Genomic DNA, 19,042 nt, shown 5'->3' on the forward strand with positions numbered 1-19,042 from the left:
GTTTGGGATTGGAAGGGACCTCAAAAGATCATCTAGTCCAATCCCCCTGCTGGAGCAGGAACGCCTAGGTGAGGTCGCACAGGAACATGTCCAGGCGGGTTTTGAATGTCTCCAGAGAAGGAGACTCCACAACCTCCCTGGGCAGCCTGTTCCAGTGCTCTGCCACCCTCACTGAGAAGAAGTTTCTTCTCAAATTTAAGTGGAACCTCTTGTGTTCCAGCTTGATCCCATTACCCCTTGTCCTATCATTGTTTGCCACCGCTGTGGTGTGTGTGGTGTTCAGCCTAGGGCACCCAGGTCTTACTTCAAACCTTCAGAAACGTGTAGTGGGTTATTAGCTTGCAAGTGGTAGGCGAGGTATGCTGCCTGCAAGGGACACATCTGAGAAAGAAATGAGTGGCTGTTTGAAGGTTGAGGTTAGGAACACGGTTTCAGTTCTACAGTTGGCGGATGATCTGAGTAAACCCGAAGATTTCGTTCTTTATGACAAGCTGTAATCTTTCCCGTGTTAGGGGGTGTTGAGTGAGAATATAAACATACGAGGCTGAGGGAAATCCAGAGAAGGTGTTGCTGGTAGTACAAGGGTTGCTGTGAGGTGAAGCAGGTGGGCCCAACAGAATCATAGAATAGTTTGGGTTGGAAGGAACCTTCAAAGATCATCTAGTCCAATTCCCCTGCCAAGAGCAGGGACATCTTCAACTAGATCAGTTTGCTCAGGGCCCCATCCAGCCTGGCCTGGAATGTCTCCAGGTATGAGGCATCTACCACCTCTTTGGGCAACCTGCTCCAGCACTCCCTCACCCCTACTGCAAAAAACTTAACCCTCACATCCAGCCTGAATATCCCCTACCCCAGTTTAAAACCATTAGCCCTTATCCTATCGCAACAGGCCCACCCAAAAAGTCTGTCCCCATCTCTCCTACAATGCCCCAGGCTCATACAGGTGTGTGCATCTTAGTTCTGTTCAGGCTGCGTATAGAAATGGAAGGGAGAGGAACAAAACGTGGCTGGGTTTTGATGAACACAGGCTAAATACAGCTTTTAAAAACGTACAGAAAAAGTAGCAATAGTTGTGGCCATCTGAATGAAACACAGAACTGTATGTATAGATGTTCATTTATTTTTCCTTCAAGGGGCTCTGCAAAAGATGGATTCCTGTACAAAATCAAACACAGATAATACAGTTTTGGCATGTTTAAGATGTACAGTTGAAAACTCACGTTTTCAGTTCCTGCAAATGGAACTTCATTTAAAATACTTAAGATTTTTAAACTCCTCCTCCTAAGTTTTGCACTGCCTCATGCTAAAAATATTAAAAATAGTTTAGAATTGAATATTATTATTCTTCTTTCAGTACTCATGAGAGTCTTGTGACAAAACAGTGTTTTATCGTATAGAAGGGAGGCTGCTAAAAGGGAGGGAGCGAATTTCAATAAAAGAAGTGATGTAGAAATAAAACTGTAAAAGTATTCCAGGATCGCTTAGAAGACAGAGTATCAGCGTGTGCTGGTTACTTAGATTTCAGGTCCCTTTGAATCTAAACCAAAACTGCTGAAAGATTCTGCAATTAGATTATTTGAGTCAAAATGTATGTTCAGAGGTGGATTTTGCAAGTTTCCCTTAGCGTTTGACTAGCAAGAGCTCTGCAAACAGACACTGGAAAAACTTCAACTTTCAGTTTGAGTTTGGCATGTCATTTGGCTTTTGCACACTACTTATCTGTTCACATTTATTGTAAATAATGACTAGAAAGCTATCTTGCAAGCAGACTGTTCAAGTAACTTCTGGAAAGGTTTGTTTCCTTCTCTTTCCCCCACCCCCTTAAGACTTTTTGTCTTATGGGATTTGTTTGCAATCTGCTAGCTGAAGCTCTGAGGCAAGTTTGCCAGATCTGGGGCTGCATCGTCGTTCTGCACATCTGGAAGTGGTTTATGGGCTCTCATTCCTCCAGTGCAGCGTCTGGACTCTGTGCTATTCCTCAGCAGCAGAAAAAGAAAAGGAAACCAGCACAACTCCAAAGTAAACTCTGAAGACTTTGGAAAAGGAATCGAGTCTTGAAACCATTATTGTGCCCTCTAAGGCCCTTGCGTGGGGGACTTCAAAGGAGGATGATGGTCAATGAAGCTTTGGCAAGAGTGCTTACAGCTGTGGGTTATCTAGGATCCAAGTGAGTAGCTCTGCAGCTCTTCAGGAGAGAGGAGTCCCGAATACTGTGCTGCTTTGAGAAGGTAAAAAGACTAATTAAGCAGGAAATGTCTGAGTAGTAATGTCACTGTTTCTGAGCTTTCCCTTTTGCAGCCCCTCATTTTGTTACCAGATTTGGCAACTGAGTTAGGGACTGCCAGGTTCCAGGAACTAATGTCTACAGTCAGAAAAGACTGAGCAAATATTTGCAGGGGAACATATATTCCTCTCGTTGCTTAAAAATCAGTGGGTAATCAATTTGATTTGCTGAGGCTTAGACATGGTGTAGTTTTAGAACTCAAACTTGCACGAGAGTCTATCCAAGTTTGTATTTTAAAGTTTAAAATGTGGTTCAGTTTATGTTGATTTAATAATTTCTGAAGATACCATGAAGCTGTCCCTATCCAGCTTTCATCTTGCAGGGATTATTAGTATTGTTTGTCACCATTATTACAAATGTTAATTAAAAACAGTAGTCAGCTCTATGGAAATTAGTGGAAGATTGCGATTCCCTAAAGTGATGTTAGAAAGTTACTCCAAGAAGGGGTTCTGTTGTCTCTCTGCTTACCTAAACAAGTAGACTTTTTTAAAATGGCTAAGAAGACAATGCATGTGCATAATGCATGAGAGGACTTTCTCAGCAGTGTTTTTTTTTTTCTGACTGATAAGCTTGATTTCCTCTCTGTGTAAATTAATGCCACATGAAGAGAATGGGCTGCTGGAATGTACATAAGTACTGCAGATGCGAAAGGACTTTCTCTTAGAAATACTTTCACTACGATGTAGTTATCTGTTAGGACCTAAATACATGTGAATATAAGTGGTTTGTAAACAAAGCCACATCTTAGTTTTATTCATATTTTATTATCATTTAATTTGCTAGTCAAAACAGAGACTAATTCAGGATGCTGCCTGAATTTGAGCGTTAACCAATGAGAGGTGTTCAGTTTTGTGACTCACATTTCAAGAATTCTTGCTGTTCCATCTGTCTTCTCAAGGAGCTGGAATACATTTCATTTTTATGTATGCATATAAACTGTCATGTTTCCTTACCAATGCTGTAATGTGTCCATATCTGTATGTATGGAAACAGGAAAAATGAGTTTCTGTTCTATATATGGCTACCACGGCATAAAGGCTAGATCATGTAATTGTATTTTCCCTTCCCCTGCTCTGCCCCAACTTCTAGAACTGTTTTTTACTGGTTTGTTTAATTGTTTGTGTTTTGTTTGTGGGGATTGTTTTGCCTTTTTTGTCATTGTTTCTGTTGTTTTGTGTTTGTTGTTGTTGTTGATTTGTTTGTTTTTCCTTCGTAAACAGTATTTTTGAGTCCAGAATTCAAGTGAATTTTATTTTTCTCATAATCCTGTGCTTTAAGGATTATGTTTCATCCTCGGGCATAAGATTGTGGCCACTCTTGGGTCTGGTTTAGAAGTACAATTTTAGGGAAAGCTACCTCATTTTCTTCAGCATCACAAATAATGTGCTTAAATAAAAGCCACATTGCACAAAATCCCCCCTCACTGTTAATGGAAGGATACTGCTGTTAAAAAGTATTTTCACTATTGCTCTGAAATTTTCTGAATCTGAAGACAGTGCTTCTGTATAAGATTTCTATATGTTTGGGAATATAGTCCAGCAAGAGATTAGCATTTGTGATTGTTACTATGTTTTATGTTGAAACTGTGATAAATGTAAATGTATTTACAAATTGTGTCAGTGAGCATTTTAATACTTCTTTAAAATATGTTACATGTGTTAAAAACCTTAGTTGTTACTGATGTAGGTGATTGGATGGAATTTATTAAAATGCTGTTCTTTTCAATGTATTAGTAGCTTAAATTAGAATATGTAATAGTTTTATCCCAGAATATTAGTTATTTGTTCCAAAAAAGTTATTTACAAAGGTAGAGTTCAGTTTTACCAAGTCAACAGGAAAATTTGATGATGTAAAACCTTGTTCCCAAAATAACTAACAGGTATTCACTGCTGATATAAATGATTTCTCTCTCTCTTTTAAAAAAATTATTTTTAAATTTTTATTTTACCACAGGTGACAGTTCTCATCCAACAGGACACATCATGGCTCTTTTAAAGAAAAGTAAGGGAGATTAAAAACATTCAAAATATATGTTTTCTAAAAGAGGACAGAAATGTTAAATGCAATTTCTCATGCAACCGTTGCCACAGTTGCATGCAAATTTATAGTTGGAGTTTTGCTAAATTATGCTTAATTTTAAGTATACAAATAAGCCTTTTGCTGTTAAGTAAGTCAGATAAGTACTGCCGTAAATCCCATTGATTTAAAATTACTCACTGCTTTACTGTATGAGACTGAAGGGTCTGGAATTTCCCACTGAGAGTGATGGTAGCTTCTGTTTTCATGTGGGTTTTGTCTAGAGCACTGAACCCGTCTTTTTTACAGAACTTTGCACATTAATACTGTTCACACTTGCAGTTGAGGGGTTCTCATCAGTTTTAAGGGTCAGTAACTAAAAACGAAGCAGTGTGTGCCTTCAGTTATGCAACCAAAATTTCTCTGAAGTCAATGGGCTGCCTCCTCATCTGGTTTAAATGAGTACAGGTTTGGTGATGTATATTGCCAGCTTCAGTTTATTCTCATGCCCAGTTCTGTCCAGTTGTCCCTTTTGATTAAAATAGTTCAAAACTTTGTTCTCTTTGCTCTTTTGTACACCTTAAATACCCTTTATGGTGGTGCAAAAGCAATGAAGTAGTCTGATAAAAACAACTCCCATCATCAAAGTAACTATTGATGATGGTAATGTATTTCTTCCCTGCTGTACTCTGAACTGTCCTTGCACCTGCTCATGGTTGGTTTATGTTGAATAACTTAAACTTGTACAAGACAGTGTATTAGGAGCTACAAATCAGAATATACAGTAAGGTGTTTGCTGTTGCGTGCTTTGTTTAGATATTACTGATTTTAATATTATGTTTTTAACATAATATTTTTAGCTTGATGAAATAGCAATAGAAAGGTGAATTTGATAAACACAGGAAACATAAGTAATATGCAATGGTTGCAAATGGATTTTTTTTTAAAGGTACTGGGACAATTAGCTATTATACTGATTGTTAACAAATTCTCCATTTTGTTTCAGTTAACCAGATCTTACTGTTTCTTCTTGTCTTAACTGTTTGTGCCATTCTATATAACAAAGTTCACCAAGTGCCATCTGCATTAAAGAATGAAACAGGTAAATGACTTGCAGTTCTGTTTCATTTATATTCTTGTTTTATATTCCTATCTCTTTGTTTGAACAGTGCTTTTGGTCTTACTGAATCCTGATTGTCCTGCTAGATGAGCTACTCATGCTGTTGCATATGGTCTGAGATGTGGAAATTTTAACTTCTGAATTATTTGAATAAAATAGTAGGAGATTGATAGTGATGACTCAGAATTGTCATTCTGATTCAAATTGTTATCCAGATGTCACTAATATAGATGGGAGCTGGAGTACATCTTTGTGCTGAACAGTGATGGAGTTGTCAAGTGATAATAAACTTTGGTCAGAATTTGCCCCTTTGGGAATGCATTTGGCCTACCTTTTCATTTCAGATAGATCATCAAATCTTGACCTGCTGTACAGCGTAAGTTTTTGCTGAAATGTCTATAGTGACAGAAAGCTGCTAGGGTTGGTACAGTTGGACTGGCATTAAATGTTTGTACTAGTAGCTTATTCGCTGTTCCTGAGATAAACAAACTCTGTCTTGGTATAAACATTTTTTTTCAGTTTATTTTTGTTTGGGCTGTAATAAGTTTAATGGTTGTGTGTTAACCAGTCTAAATATATCCCTAATAAGTTCTATAAGTTAATCAGTGCTAGGAGTAAAAATCTTCCTTAGCAGTAATGTGAGCTGACTCAGTGTTGTTTAGACTTTTCGTTTTGACATTAGCAACTTTCTGCTAGTACAAAATTTTGCACTCTTCCTTTCTAGCCTGCTTTCCAAAGAAGTGAAGCTCATGGAATTGCACCATCTCTTCCCCTTACCTCCTTCCTTTGATAATTTTGGAACCTATTGTTCAATTTGTACTAAATATAACTGAGAAGTAGAAGTCTCAAAGATATTCAAACTTCTTCAGGTTTCATGTGAATAAGCAGCTACAAGGAGGACAGGCTGAATTGTGCCCCTGCTGAGTAGAAGATGCCGAGAACTCTGTTATATATTCTGTTTGGAGGCATCCAACAGTCCAGTCAACCTGCATGTAGTTCTGGATTAGCGACAGCTCGTGCTGTGTTCCTTGCCAGATATGGATGTATGTAGGATGTGGTAAGGAAATGGGGTGATTATGGTATGATTCCACTGCTTATAGAACTACATACTCATTCCTGTGACCCAGATCTGATATAAAAAGATTCTTAATTTTCTGTTATAATGCATAGTTTTCTTTCTTGTAGTTGATTTGGAGAGTCCTGAGGAAATAGAAGAAGAAATCCCAGTTGTAATCTGCGCTGCTGCGGGCAGAATGGGTGCGACTGTAGCGGCAATCAGTAGCATCTACAGCAACACAGAGGCTGATGTTTTGTTCTACATAGTTGGGCTGAAGACTACCATCCCGCATATTCGGTATACACCAGCCTCATATTGTTTCATGCTGGATTTAGGACCAGGTTGTTGTGCTCCTTAGCTTGGCCATAGACTTTGGAAGACTTTTCAGGGAAATGTTTCTCCCTTTTATTGAGGTAGTGCTATCAGTAGCAGTCCCCAGGATTCTCTACATGTAGCAAAAAGGACCATTTTGCCCTACACAAGGCACTGACTCATGTAAAGGGGTGTGAAATAGCTAGGCCATGCCCATACCTGTGCCTATCTGCCTTTTGTAGATTGGCTGCAGAAGGGTCTCTGGTAAGGTAAGTATATACATGCTTACTTGGCACAGTCCCACTTTGTGGCTCTGCACTTAGAAAAGCTTGCTGTTTAATTTCAAGTAAGGGGGTGTATTAAAGGTTATAAATAGGAGCCCAAATGTTGTCTAAAAGAGGGTGAGGGTGTGAACCAAAGTTAAAGCAGATTTCTTAGAAGTTCTCACCTCTGGGTACTGCACTTCTGTAGCTTGTGTTCCCACAATTTGTGTCAAAGTGAAAAAGATGTAATGAGTGGGGTTCCACAGGGAGCTTTTCCAATCCAGTTCATGAGTAACCTAGATAATAGAATGGAGAATGTTCTTTATGTGTCTGCAATTGGCATGATGCTGAAAAAGACAGCAGATATATTGAGGAACAGTACAAGACAAACTGATCATGATGAGCTGGAAAAACGAACTGTAAAATGTGATGAAATTCAGTAGAGGTAATGACAAGGTAATGCACATGGGAATAGTGGATTGTACTGGCTCAGGATAAAGCAGGAGATTGGTAGCAGTCATTTGGAAAATTGCAGAATTATGACTGATCACTGACCACACTGAAACAAAAGAAAAGAGCAAGTGGCTACACATGTTGACATATATGACTACAGGAGATATGAGGAAACTTTTTCTGATCTTCCTGACATTACTAATGCATCAGAAAAAGTGTGGTTAGTTTTAGGTGCCTTCAAGAAGGACTTAGAAGAGGAGTCAGTGAAGAACAATAAGCAATGCTGTCAAGAAATCTGACAAAATAATGAAAAAAAATTAGTTCAAAGAAAGTGTGATGTGGCAGTCATCTTGAAGGATGCCAGACTGTAAAAGGGAGAAAACTAACCTCTGCTTGTAAAGCACAATAGATACCATAAGAAAAAATGGTCTTTAACAAGAAAGCCTAGAAAAATAGCATTTAGTACTAGCAATGGTGAAACATGGGTTGTTTGGGCAACATGTGGAGTCTTTGGTTTTGGCATTGGTGTGGGGGGATTTGCTTTGAGTTTTTTGGATGTTGTTTTTTGTTTTCTTGATTGGTTGGGTTTTTTGTTTGTTTATTTTTTGAAGAACAGGTTAAACAAATGTCTGTGTGCAATAGCTGGACATAAGTGAATCTGTCTTGGGAGAGAGTAGATTAAGTGAGCTTCCAAGGTTTCTTTTCTCCTATGAGTCTGTGAACTTTAACACTGGAAGTACTTGCCACACACTCAATATTTCTTTTATTGCTTCCTTTTTATCACAGAAAATGGATTGAAAATTCTAAACTGAAAGAAATAAAATTTAAGGTTGTAGAATTCAACCCTATGGTACTAAAAGGAAAAATCAGACAAGATGCATCACGTCCTGAGCTACTGCAGCCTGTGAGTAAATGAACACCACATAACAAAATTTCAGGGTTTTTAACGATTGTTACCAGCTTTAAAATGTCCTAGACCTCTGTGACATTATACAGGGAGCTATAAGCCAGAGAAGCCACACTGGGTTCAAATGGTAAGTCCTCACTCAAGAAGGAAAAGTGCACTATAACAAGCTCTTTGCAACTTGTGTGTCTTGCTGGGACCTTGTTATTTGGCGGCATAAACTTGGTAACTTGAATGTGTCATATCTTTAAGAATATATTAACAGATTATTAGAGGGATGATCTAGTAGTGTTTTTTGTGCCTTCAAGATGCTGAGTTGGCTGCATTCTCTTCATGTCCAGAGTGAATTCAGAGACTAATGACTAATCCAAATATTACTGGCTGTCAGTAAAGGCAAATCAGGTGCTAAAAATTATTAGGAAAGGACTATGGATCAAAATAGAGAACATCATTACACCACCATACAAATCTGTGGTTTTCCTAAATCCAGAATACTACGTGCAATCTTCATGCCCTTATCTGAAAGAGATATAGCACCACCGGAAAATGTTCAGGTCTGTTCAGAATGTTTGTTCTTGCTGCCCTTCTCTGAGCCTTTGACATTTCTAATACATGGAAAAGATTTCATGAAAGGAATCAGTGGGTTGAAACTGTTCAGCCTGCAGATGTTACCTCTATCCTGAAAATAGTAGAGGTCCCCAGAACTGAGCGGCATGGAGGACTGGACAGGTGATGGTTGCTCACTGTCTCTGGCAATGCAAGAACTAATGGCCATTAGATTAAATTAGTAGGAGTCACAGAGCAAACAGGAAATGCTGCATGTTTTTCATGCAATGAGGACTAAACCTCTAGAATTCCTTGCTGTAAGTGCTTGTGAAAATAAAAATTGACAGGGATTCAGTGAGGACTGAAGTTTATATTTAGGCAGATCACAGCCGGTTCGGGAAATCCCTTGAGCTGAAAACAGCTGAAAGCTAGGAGAATACTTGGAGCGACTTTTCTGGATGCTTGCTCTATTCTTATTTTTCACTGAGCATCTGCTTAGGACCATGCTGAAAGCAGGTGTTGGGCAAAAACGTCTGAATCAGTATGTTTGGTTTTATGTTCTCAGTCCCCTTTCCCTCTGCTGTGTTCTTTGTTGCTACTGTAGGTGTTGTTATCCCACATCTGTGGCACCAGTCAAATAATTCCTTTAGAGTAGACACTATTAAAGTGTTTTTTATGATGTATGTTGTAAAAATGCATTAGGAAGGGCATTGCCAGCAGGTCCAGGAAGGTGATCCTTCCTCTTTACCCACCACTGGTGAGGGTCCATCTGGAGTGCTGTGTCCAGTTCCAAACTCCCCAGTACAAGAAAGATATGGGCTTACTGGGGTGAGTCAAGACAGGGCTGCAAAGGTGATTAAGGGACTGGAGTATCTTTTATACGAGGAGAAGTTGAGAGAATTGAGGTTGTTCAGTCTGGAGAAGAAAAGGCTTAGGAGGATCTTACCAATGTTTTTAAATACTGGACTGGATGGACAAAAGGCAACGGGTACAAAATAAAATACATAAAATTATCTCTGGACACAAGAAGAACTTTTTTTTTTTTTTTTTTTTTTAATGGTAAGGGTGGTCAAACACCGGAGCTGGTTGCCCAGAGAAGCTGTTGAGTCTCCATCTCTGGACATACTCAAAACCCAGCTGGGCATGGTCCCTGGCAGCCTGCTTGGGTGGACCCTGCTTGAGAAGAGAGGTTGGTACAAGATGATCTCAAAAGGCCGCTTCCAACCTAAACAATTATGTGAAGAGGCAGCTGTTTTGGACTGCTTGGTTAGGGCCATAGCAAATAAAATAGGAATTAATAATAATAATGGGTTCAAGATACCAGTAAAGATACTGGTAAAGCTGGGAGGAAGCAAATGATTGCTAGCTAGTGCTCAATGAAGAGAGAAATTAAAACTGATTGTTAATAGAGACAGAGACGTGAGACTACTGCATTAAACAACTTTACCATTTAGTCTTTACATTTTTTTTTGTTTTATAGCTGAACTTCGTTCGATTTTATCTTCCTTTGCTTATCCAGAAACATGAGAAAGTAATATACTTGGATGATGATATCATTGTTCAAGGTAAGCTGTCATCCAAAAAGCAGTTTCTAGCAGAATTAAAAACAAAGTTATTGCAGCTTTTACAGTCATTTGGAAATATGAGTTTTAGTGGAAATTGAGGCAGCTGCTTGAGTGTTGCACTCAGGAAAACTACAAATAATCTGTTTATTTAAAGGAAAGTCTGAAGAAGAACTTTGCTCAGTATATATTTTGAATAGTTGCTTTTGATCAAAATTATATGTATGGGTTAATTGAATCTGGTCATTTGTTGAAAGATAGGGATTTCACTTACATGCTGCAGTATTTATTGTTAAGTACGTAACATGCATTTCCTTCTAGTATTTGAATTCCCACAGATATTACCAGTTCTTTATCCAGAATTGCTCTTCTTGAGAACAAGAGGAATTTACTCAAATAAGAGGGTTAAAATTCCATACAAAGAAATCTCATTAGAGGATCTATCACTCACCACCTCTGCTGGGCAGACTGATGGCTGGCTAGTTCCCAAGTAAAAACTGGCTAATGCCCCCAAAATCTCCTCTTTTCCCTTCTATTGCTGAGCATGACATTGTGTGGTCTGGAATCTCTCTTTGGTCAGCATGGGTCATCTGCCCATTTGTGTCCCTGTCAACCTATTGCGCACCCCCCATCCTGTTCACTGGGTGGGGTTGAGCAGAGTGAAAAACAGAGAAGGCCTTGATGCTGTGCAAACACTGTTCAGCAAAAGCTAGAACATTAGTGTCCTATCAGGACCTTTTTGGTCAAAAATCTAAAGCCTAGCACCATACGAGCTGCTATGAAGAAAATTAACTATATCCTAGCCAGGCCCAGTACACAGGGACAACAAAACCATTTTACCCATCCTTGTTAAACATTAAGCATGTTCTGATGAAAATTTCCTTTGGAAAGGACTGATTGTAATAAACTTTTTTGGCCTAAATTAATCTCTGCTGTAAGAACTTTAAGATCAGTGAATTTACACGTGACAATAGTATACTTTTATTCGCCAGTGCTTCTCTGCACCTTTCTATAGTTTTGTCTCTTTAGTAGCAGATGTTCTGAAGAACATCTGCACTTAAAGGGGCCCCTGTTAGCTGCTTTCTAAAATATGATGAATCTGCTCTGCCTGTCTCATTTTAATTTGCAATGGACTTCATATAACAGTTCTTCAACATGTGTTTTTCCAGTTGTTATCTCTGCTTTTTAGTTTTGTTCTGTCTGAACAAAGAGCAATATTTAGCTGTTTGAAAGAATCTTAACATCTTAATTTACATTCCAGTTTAAAGAGCACTTTAAGCTGAGCCCACCACTTCCCTTGCCATCCCTCCTTGCACCTGTGCATGCATTGACCAGGAACAGGGTTACTTTCAGCCTTCATTAGTTCCCTGGTAGGGGTCAAGGTGGTGTGGCTAAGAAAAGAGGGGAGGTAGGGCTTTCTCTTGCATTTGGGGATGCCAGCTTATGTCAGCTGATAGCGTTCCTGGAGCCACAGGCTCATGGTGCAATTTCGCATTACAGCTTATGGCAGGCCGCTGCTGCTGGAAGTGGCCTCTCCTGTCCCCCGGCACCTCCTGTTACTTGTGTCATATCGACAGCTGTGCAGCTGCAGAATAAGCTGATTCAGCTGGTTGACCTGGCAGAAGACTAGTGGTACAAAAAAAAGACTCAAACTTTTTTGTTGTTTTTAATTTCTTTTCTTTCTCTCACTTCAGCCAGCCTAACTTGCTCAGCCTTGAGCCACACAATCATAGGGCCCACAAGAGGGAAATAAAGATGGACATGTGGGAGCGAGGGGGAGGGCAGGAGCCTGTTCTGGCAGCTCCTCCCTGTGTCTTAGTTCTAATGTAAGACTGTGCTCTCTGTCAGATGTCTCTGCACTGGGGATGAGACTTCTGACAGGGTAAGGAGTGAACGGGGTTTTTGGGGTTTAACTTCAGGATCATTTATTTGTTGTTCCTTGTTTTCTGCAAAGTAGTAAGAATGAAATAATACTGAACATTGGGTGTCAGACCAGAATAGTTTGATTTTTTTTTTTTTTTTGACCTGCTTTTCTCTTGAAAAGCAGAAGCTATTCAAATTGGGAGAAAATACCTAGTAAGACATGTCCATCTTCAACAATTAAGTGTCCCATTAATTCAAATTCTATTTCTTGGTGGGACATGAGTCCTAACCCAAGTTTTCCAACCAGCTGATGAGTTCAGACAAATAAACAATCTCTGCTTATTTCTGAAATAGCAGTTCCACTGTGGAGAATGTTTTCTCTTACTAGTCTTTTAATGAGCTCACCTCAGGCTACTGGGCTGTATGTGGCCTTCCAAGATAATTCAGCTTGTGACTGGCCCCCATGCCCAGCAGCAAAGCTGGTGGCTATAGGAGGGGGCTTTCGATGCAGACACACTGAATCACTGTGACCGTGCTGTGTTTTCCACTTGCCCTGAAGCTGTTCTGGCACATCCTGGGTACCTGCTGGTCAGATGACGAGTGACATACCTATGCATTATGTTATTTCCCTCCACCAGGAAGCAGTTGGGTGGTCTGTGAAGCCAGCAGGAATGGTCAAGGGTGACAGGCACATTTCATCTGGCCAGTGCTGGGAATCCAGGTATCTTACTAGGAGGTATAAACACAGTAACACTAGGAAAAACCTGGTCTGTGCAAGAGATTAAAGTGGCACTTTTATGGGACTTGAGGCTCAGAAAAATTGCCTGTGCCCTCTCCCTCCAAAGGCAAGCTCTATGAATGCCGAACTCTGTAACCAGGCTTCTGAAAAGTGTAGTCAGCTTCTGCTATAGCTGATTTTGGACATTCAGAACAGAATATGGATGTATTGAATACTGATGATAATCTCTAAAGACAGACCTTAGACATCCAGGTACAGGACTCAAATTTGAAAATTGTACCGTATTACAAGATTCAGCCTTCATTAATATCCAGGCTATCCCCTAGAATTGGTGTGTTTGTAATTAATGTATGAGCATAGAAGTTATCCTTTCAACTCTGTAGCACTAAAGTAGGTTTCTTCTTATGCTTTTGACCTTCTGTAACCAGGTGACATCCAGGAACTCTACGATACTAAGTTAGCTCCTGGACATGCTGCAGCTTTTTCAGATGATTGTGATTTGCCTTCTACACATGAAATGGTTAGAAGTGTAGGGATGCAGGTAAGATGCCATTTTGGAATTTGAATGAGGAATGTGTTTACCCACAAATGTAAGATGACTTTTTAACTTTGGGGAAAATGTATAGGGGCTTTTTTGATAGTTTTAAAATAGTTTTACAGGTAATTAAGAATTTTTTTAGTAACTCTGTAATGATACAGTGTTATGTAGAGTTGTTTCCTGTAATAATTTAAATCTCCATTGCTCTTTGGATTCTACTAAACTATGTTTGGTATTTTGCTGTCAGTAGATCATGAGCACTTAATGGAACATCTAATAAAGACAGAATACATGATTTGTAGTAGTCAAAATAGGAACATAACTCAGGAAAATAGTGTTTGAAGGCTAATTCCTGACCTGAGTTCCCCAGAATTGTCATTTAGTCCCTCTAGCTTTACAGCTGTACAAGCATGATGCTATATCATTTAGAATAAGCTACAGAAAGACACACGTGGTGAGGGAAGAGCCTTATCAAACTCCCATAGAACAATACTGTGGAAAAAGTAATTTAGTGGCCAGAAATATCCTGCCTTTCAGCCTTGTGTCATATGGAAATCCAAACAGGTAACCATCATCTAGAAACTCAGCTTTGGGAGCACTGATCTAGTCTCCGTGTGAGTGGTCGAGAGACGCATTTACACTTATCTTTATAGAGATTCATAGGGGATAAACATGTTTTTTTTTTTCTTTTTTTTTTTTAAATTACTTTTATTTCTTAGAACACGTACATGGGATTCCTGGACTACAGAAAGCAAGCAATTAGAGATCTTGGCATCAGCCCCAGCACCTGCTCCTTTAATCCTGGAGTAATTGTTGCTAACATGACTGAATGGAAACATCAACGGATTACAAAGCAGTTGGAAAAGTGGATGCAAAGAAATGTAGAGTATGTGTAGAAATTTTGCTTTGCACTTTAATACTGAGTTTACAGTTTAATTTTCCGTTTAAAAGCTCTTAAGTTTTTAACTCCAAGCATTCTTTCTTTGAGATCTCATAAAGCAATTTAACTCGTGTTCCAGAATTTACATCTGCTTAAATCTGACCAATTGTGTACCAGGAAATGGCCACTAGAAATTTAGTCTTGCGTTTGATCACAACCACACTTAATCCTGAGGGACACTGAGAACACGTGGTTCATGGTTTGGGTGACCAACCTCAGCTGGGGTCAAGCCACTTAGGATCTTCCCTTCCTGAGGCTGGCTTAAAGAACGATGAATGTTTCCTTGTTTGTATGGAGTTGCTCCTGTTGTAATGTCAGCCAAACTTTAACTGGAGACCATATTTCTTTAATACCAATCGAAAACACTTCTTTTTCTATAGATGAACAAAATTTAACATGAAAGATATCTTTTTGGCATTGACCATGAATAAGTCATGATGCAGTGAAACAATCGCTTTTCTCTTTTTGATGTTAGTTCACTGTTAACCTGTATTTGCAAACTTGACATTTACTTTCTTTCTCTGCAGAGGACTGAATTTAAATTGAGTTAAGGCTTAATTGAAACTGAAAAGCTTGTGCTGTTGGACTGTGTCCATGACTTGTTAGTTTCATAAATAAGCAGAGATACAAGTGACACCTGTGAAGGAATGAAAAGCCAAATGGTGCTTTTTCTTACTCTGCTTACGTAACATACCCTGACAAGTTATTGCTGTGCTTTCTAACAGTTTGGAAAAACTCCATGAATCTTACTGCAAATTTTATCTATAAAGTTGATTTTCTACCTTAGTAACACATTCATGTTCCTTTTAGCTGGATTTTGAAATTAGGGTGAAAAAAAATTGCTTAGCAGTTGAAACTCCATTTTGAGGGGAGGTTATGATTTTGGTTTTATTCTGTAGCCTCTGAGCATCTCTCGGTGCTTCCCAGGTTTTCTCCTTGTTGGGTTGGTAGCAGCACAGTGTCCCACCGGTGGGGTGGCTTTGCCCACGTGCCGACTGGCTGGCCTGGGCTTGAGCACTGTGGCCAGACATCTGCCTGCTACATCCTAGTGTCTCTCCTTACAGTGATTTGGCTTTATCTAACCTTGGATTTATCACAAAAATAATAGGAAACTGATATCCTTTAGATGTTAGTTGATACTAACTAGACTTTGGCAAATCTGATTTGAAGTTCATTTATGGGTCTAAAAGCTTGAGGCGGGGGACAGGGAGGAAGAAGTACAGAGGGAATGAAGTGCAGGGAAATGTAAATTTTCTTAAGCCAGGCTGAAATATGGTTGATTCCTTTATATTAGCAGCTTTTTTTCTATTGTAAACTTTGTCAGCCTTGCAGACTATAGGCATGTGTAGAGCGACTTGGCTTCATGTTGGGTCTGACTGCCACTTTGCTTGGTAGCAACAGGAATTGGAGTTGCAAATACAATCAATTAACAGCTTTAGGGAGGAGTATGCTGGAAGCTGGTCTGTTCAAAATGAGTTTGAATTTTGCAAGAATACTCCTGACTTTTGTACTAAAGACACTTTGATTGAAGTTTTGAACATTTTCTGCATTTTCTCTGTTTGTTTGTTTGTTTGTTTGTTTGTTTTCCTTTTGCAGGGAAAACCTCTACAGTAGCACCCTTGGTGGAGGTGTGGCAACCTCTCCAATGCTGATTGTATTTCATGGAAAGTATTCTACTATTAATCCTATGTGGCACATAAGGCATCTTGGTAAGTTTAACTTCACACTGTTTGCAGCTGGAATGAAATAAAGTGAGAGGTTTGTTAAGATTCCAAAACAGGATCTTACATTGCTTTATCTCAATGCATAACTTCATACCTTAGACCCATAATATGTAACCCCTGCTTCCCCAAAACTCATTAGTCCTGCTTTCTTCAGGGCAGGGCAGAATGTGGGGGTTCCCCATTATGCAAATATCTTAAAGGTTAAGAAAACAAGATAGTTGCACCCCCACAAGAAAAACCCAAACCCTAAGAGTCATTAAATTGTATTAAAAAAGAAAAGAAAAATACCAAGGACAAAGTTACATGTTTGAAGACCAGCTAACCTATACTCATAAACTATGAAAAGAATATATGAAAGATCTGAATAGAGTCACAGAGGCTGAAAAATACCAAGACACTTTTAGGAGGCCCAGTAGAAGAAGATGGGATGCCTGGCAGTGTTTGTGCAGTCAGCATTCTGGAGGATGTTGTTACCATTCACCTGGGAATGGTGAATTATCCTGGGAAAAAGAGAACGGCTTAGCTGGTATAGTAAAATGAATAGTAGAAGGATTTTTGTTTTTTCAAGCCTGGCTATGCCAAGATGTTAAAAGCGTTAAGAGAGAGGAAACTTGCTGAGACTTTTTTCTGATTCTGCATCAGAGTGGCATGAAGCTGAAAAAAAGCCAGTCTATTGTACAACAAGTTGTCTATGAACAGATAAAACCATACTAATGAGACTCTCGAAAAACATAACTGAATTTACCTCACTCTATAGTGCCTTCTGTCATTAAAAACTGCCTGGTGTTTTGTTGTTTTGTTTTTGTTTTTTTAATGTACCCACACAGGCTGGAGTCCTGATACCCGTTACTCAGAGCATTTTCTTCAAGAAGCTAAATTACTTCATTGGAATGGGAGATACAAGCCTTGGGACTATCCCAGTGTTCACACTGATCTCTGGGAAAACTGGTTTATTCCTGACCCTTCAGGGAGGTTCAAATTAACTCGTCCTGATAGCTGATACTGAAAAATGCATGAATACACTATGTTTTGTGGTATGCAATAGTTTGAGATGCAACATGTTGTATAATTAACTGATTTTAGAAAACTAAGTATTTTTAAAATATATGAGTAAATGTAAGTTTTGTGTGCTTATGGCTGGAGAGGGAGGATGGAGCGACAGTCACACAGTTCAGGTAACTCTGGCTTTGATGTAAGTTGAGGAAACAAGTTTACTTGACAATGAAGTACTTTCATTAAACATTTACAGAGGTGCCAGACAGTGTGCTTTAATCCAAGTTCCTTATAAATAAGACTTTCATATCTGGCAGCAGAAAAATCCACACAGGAAATACCTGCAGTATTATTAGGTTGGTGCAAAAGTAATTGCAGATTTGGACCATGAATTTTCAATCATTATAACTAGGCTCAAACGCATCTTTATTCATCAAAATAGAAACCATTACAATCAACACAGTTTTGCTAATGTGAAGTAAGTTTGTTTATTCCTGTAGCATGAAAATCCCATCTTTGGGATTTGATGAACTCTTGGAAAGCATTTTCTGCATCCTGCTGGTTGTGGAAGTGTTTTCCCTGCAAAAAGTTGTCAAGGTGCTTAAAGAAGTGGCAGTTGGTTGCCGAGAGCTCAGGTGAATGTGGTGCATGAGGCAAAACGTTGTAGCCCTGTGTGTTCAACTTTTGAAATGTCGGTTGTGCAATGTGCGGTCCGATGTTGTCAGGGAGAAGAATGGGGCCCTTCCTGTTGACAGTTGCAGGCACTGCAGTTTTTGATGCATCTCATCCATTTGCTGAGCTGACTTCTCAGCTGTCATGGTTTCACCAGGATTCAGAAAGCTGTAGTGGGTCAGACCGGCAGCAGACCACCAAACAGTGACCGTGACTTTTTGTGGTGCAAGTTTGCCTTTGGGAAGTGCTTTGGAGGTTCTTCTTGGTCCAGCCACTAGGCTGGTCGTTGCTGGTTGTCACATACAATCCACTTTCCATCGCATGTCACAATTCTTTCAAGAAATGGGTTGTTGTTGCACAGAAGAATAGAAAAAAACACTTCAGAATGACAATATTTTTGATTTTTTGGTCAGCTCATGAGGTCACTGATTAGAAACACTTTCCCCCCAATGTTTGCTTCTAGCAATTCAACACAGAATCAATTTTTTCCTTAAAATTGGAAAATGTGTGTAAATATAATTATGTATGATCCAAACAAGTACTCACTTCTGTTTGTAGGAGACTACAAAGGTCAGCATAGCAAAAGCTGGGCACGTTCTCTTTTTAACACTGTATATAGTAAAAGTTACAGAGTTTTAAAAGCACCGAGTTTAGGGATCTGCTTTGGTTTGATACAGTCTCCAACACTCTTCCCAACCCCAGCAGAGCCTTCCCCAGAGCTTCAGGAGGGACATGTATGGTTCCAGGGTTTGCTTCTGTCCCTCCACAAATAATCCACTAAACTGAAAATCAGGGCAAAGTTTCGAGTCCAGTCCAAAACAGAAGCATCTTATTATAGAATCATAGACTGTCCTGAGTTGAATGGGACCCACAAGGATCATGAAGTCTAACTCCTGTCCCTGCATATGACAACCCCGAGATTCACACCAGCTTTATATCCTTTTTATCTTGTGGCGCCCAGAACTGCACACAATGTTTCAGGTGAAGCTGCATCAGTGCAGAGCAGGACGATCATTTTCTGGTAGTTTTATTTACAGTCTGCAGAGTGTTCTGTAA

The 19,042-nt window shown here is 39.3% G+C and overlaps 1 protein-coding gene across 4 annotated transcripts; it reads left to right on the forward strand.

The window, feature by feature from the left end:
* Nucleotides 1-1,850: 1,850 nt before the first annotated feature.
* On the forward strand, nucleotides 1,851-18,966 carry GLT8D2 (glycosyltransferase 8 domain containing 2). Of its 4 annotated transcripts, none has more exons than XM_082042979.1 (10): nucleotides 1,851-2,228; nucleotides 5,307-5,402; nucleotides 6,290-6,463; nucleotides 6,606-6,774; nucleotides 8,292-8,409; nucleotides 10,436-10,520; nucleotides 13,548-13,660; nucleotides 14,377-14,543; nucleotides 16,194-16,306; nucleotides 17,149-18,966. In XM_082042979.1, exons 3-10 carry the CDS (start codon nucleotides 6,352-6,354, stop codon nucleotides 17,319-17,321), a joined length of 1,050 nt encoding a protein of 349 aa, XP_081899105.1. In that variant the 5' UTR covers nucleotides 1,851-2,228; nucleotides 5,307-5,402; nucleotides 6,290-6,351; the 3' UTR covers nucleotides 17,322-18,966. The 4 variants fall into 4 exon arrangements, with proteins under 4 accessions (XP_081899105.1, XP_081899104.1, XP_081899107.1 ...); XM_082042978.1 differs by lacking the exon at nucleotides 6,290-6,463 and adding an exon at nucleotides 4,238-4,285 and having other exon boundaries at nucleotides 1,866-2,228; XM_082042981.1 differs by lacking the exon at nucleotides 6,290-6,463 and having other exon boundaries at nucleotides 1,868-2,228.
* The last annotated feature ends 76 nt before the right edge of the window (nucleotides 18,967-19,042 follow it).

The sequence above is a fragment of the Streptopelia decaocto genome, assembly GCF_964273445.1.
Source record: "Streptopelia decaocto genome assembly, chromosome: 1".
Taxonomy (NCBI): Eukaryota; Metazoa; Chordata; class Aves; order Columbiformes; family Columbidae; genus Streptopelia; species Streptopelia decaocto.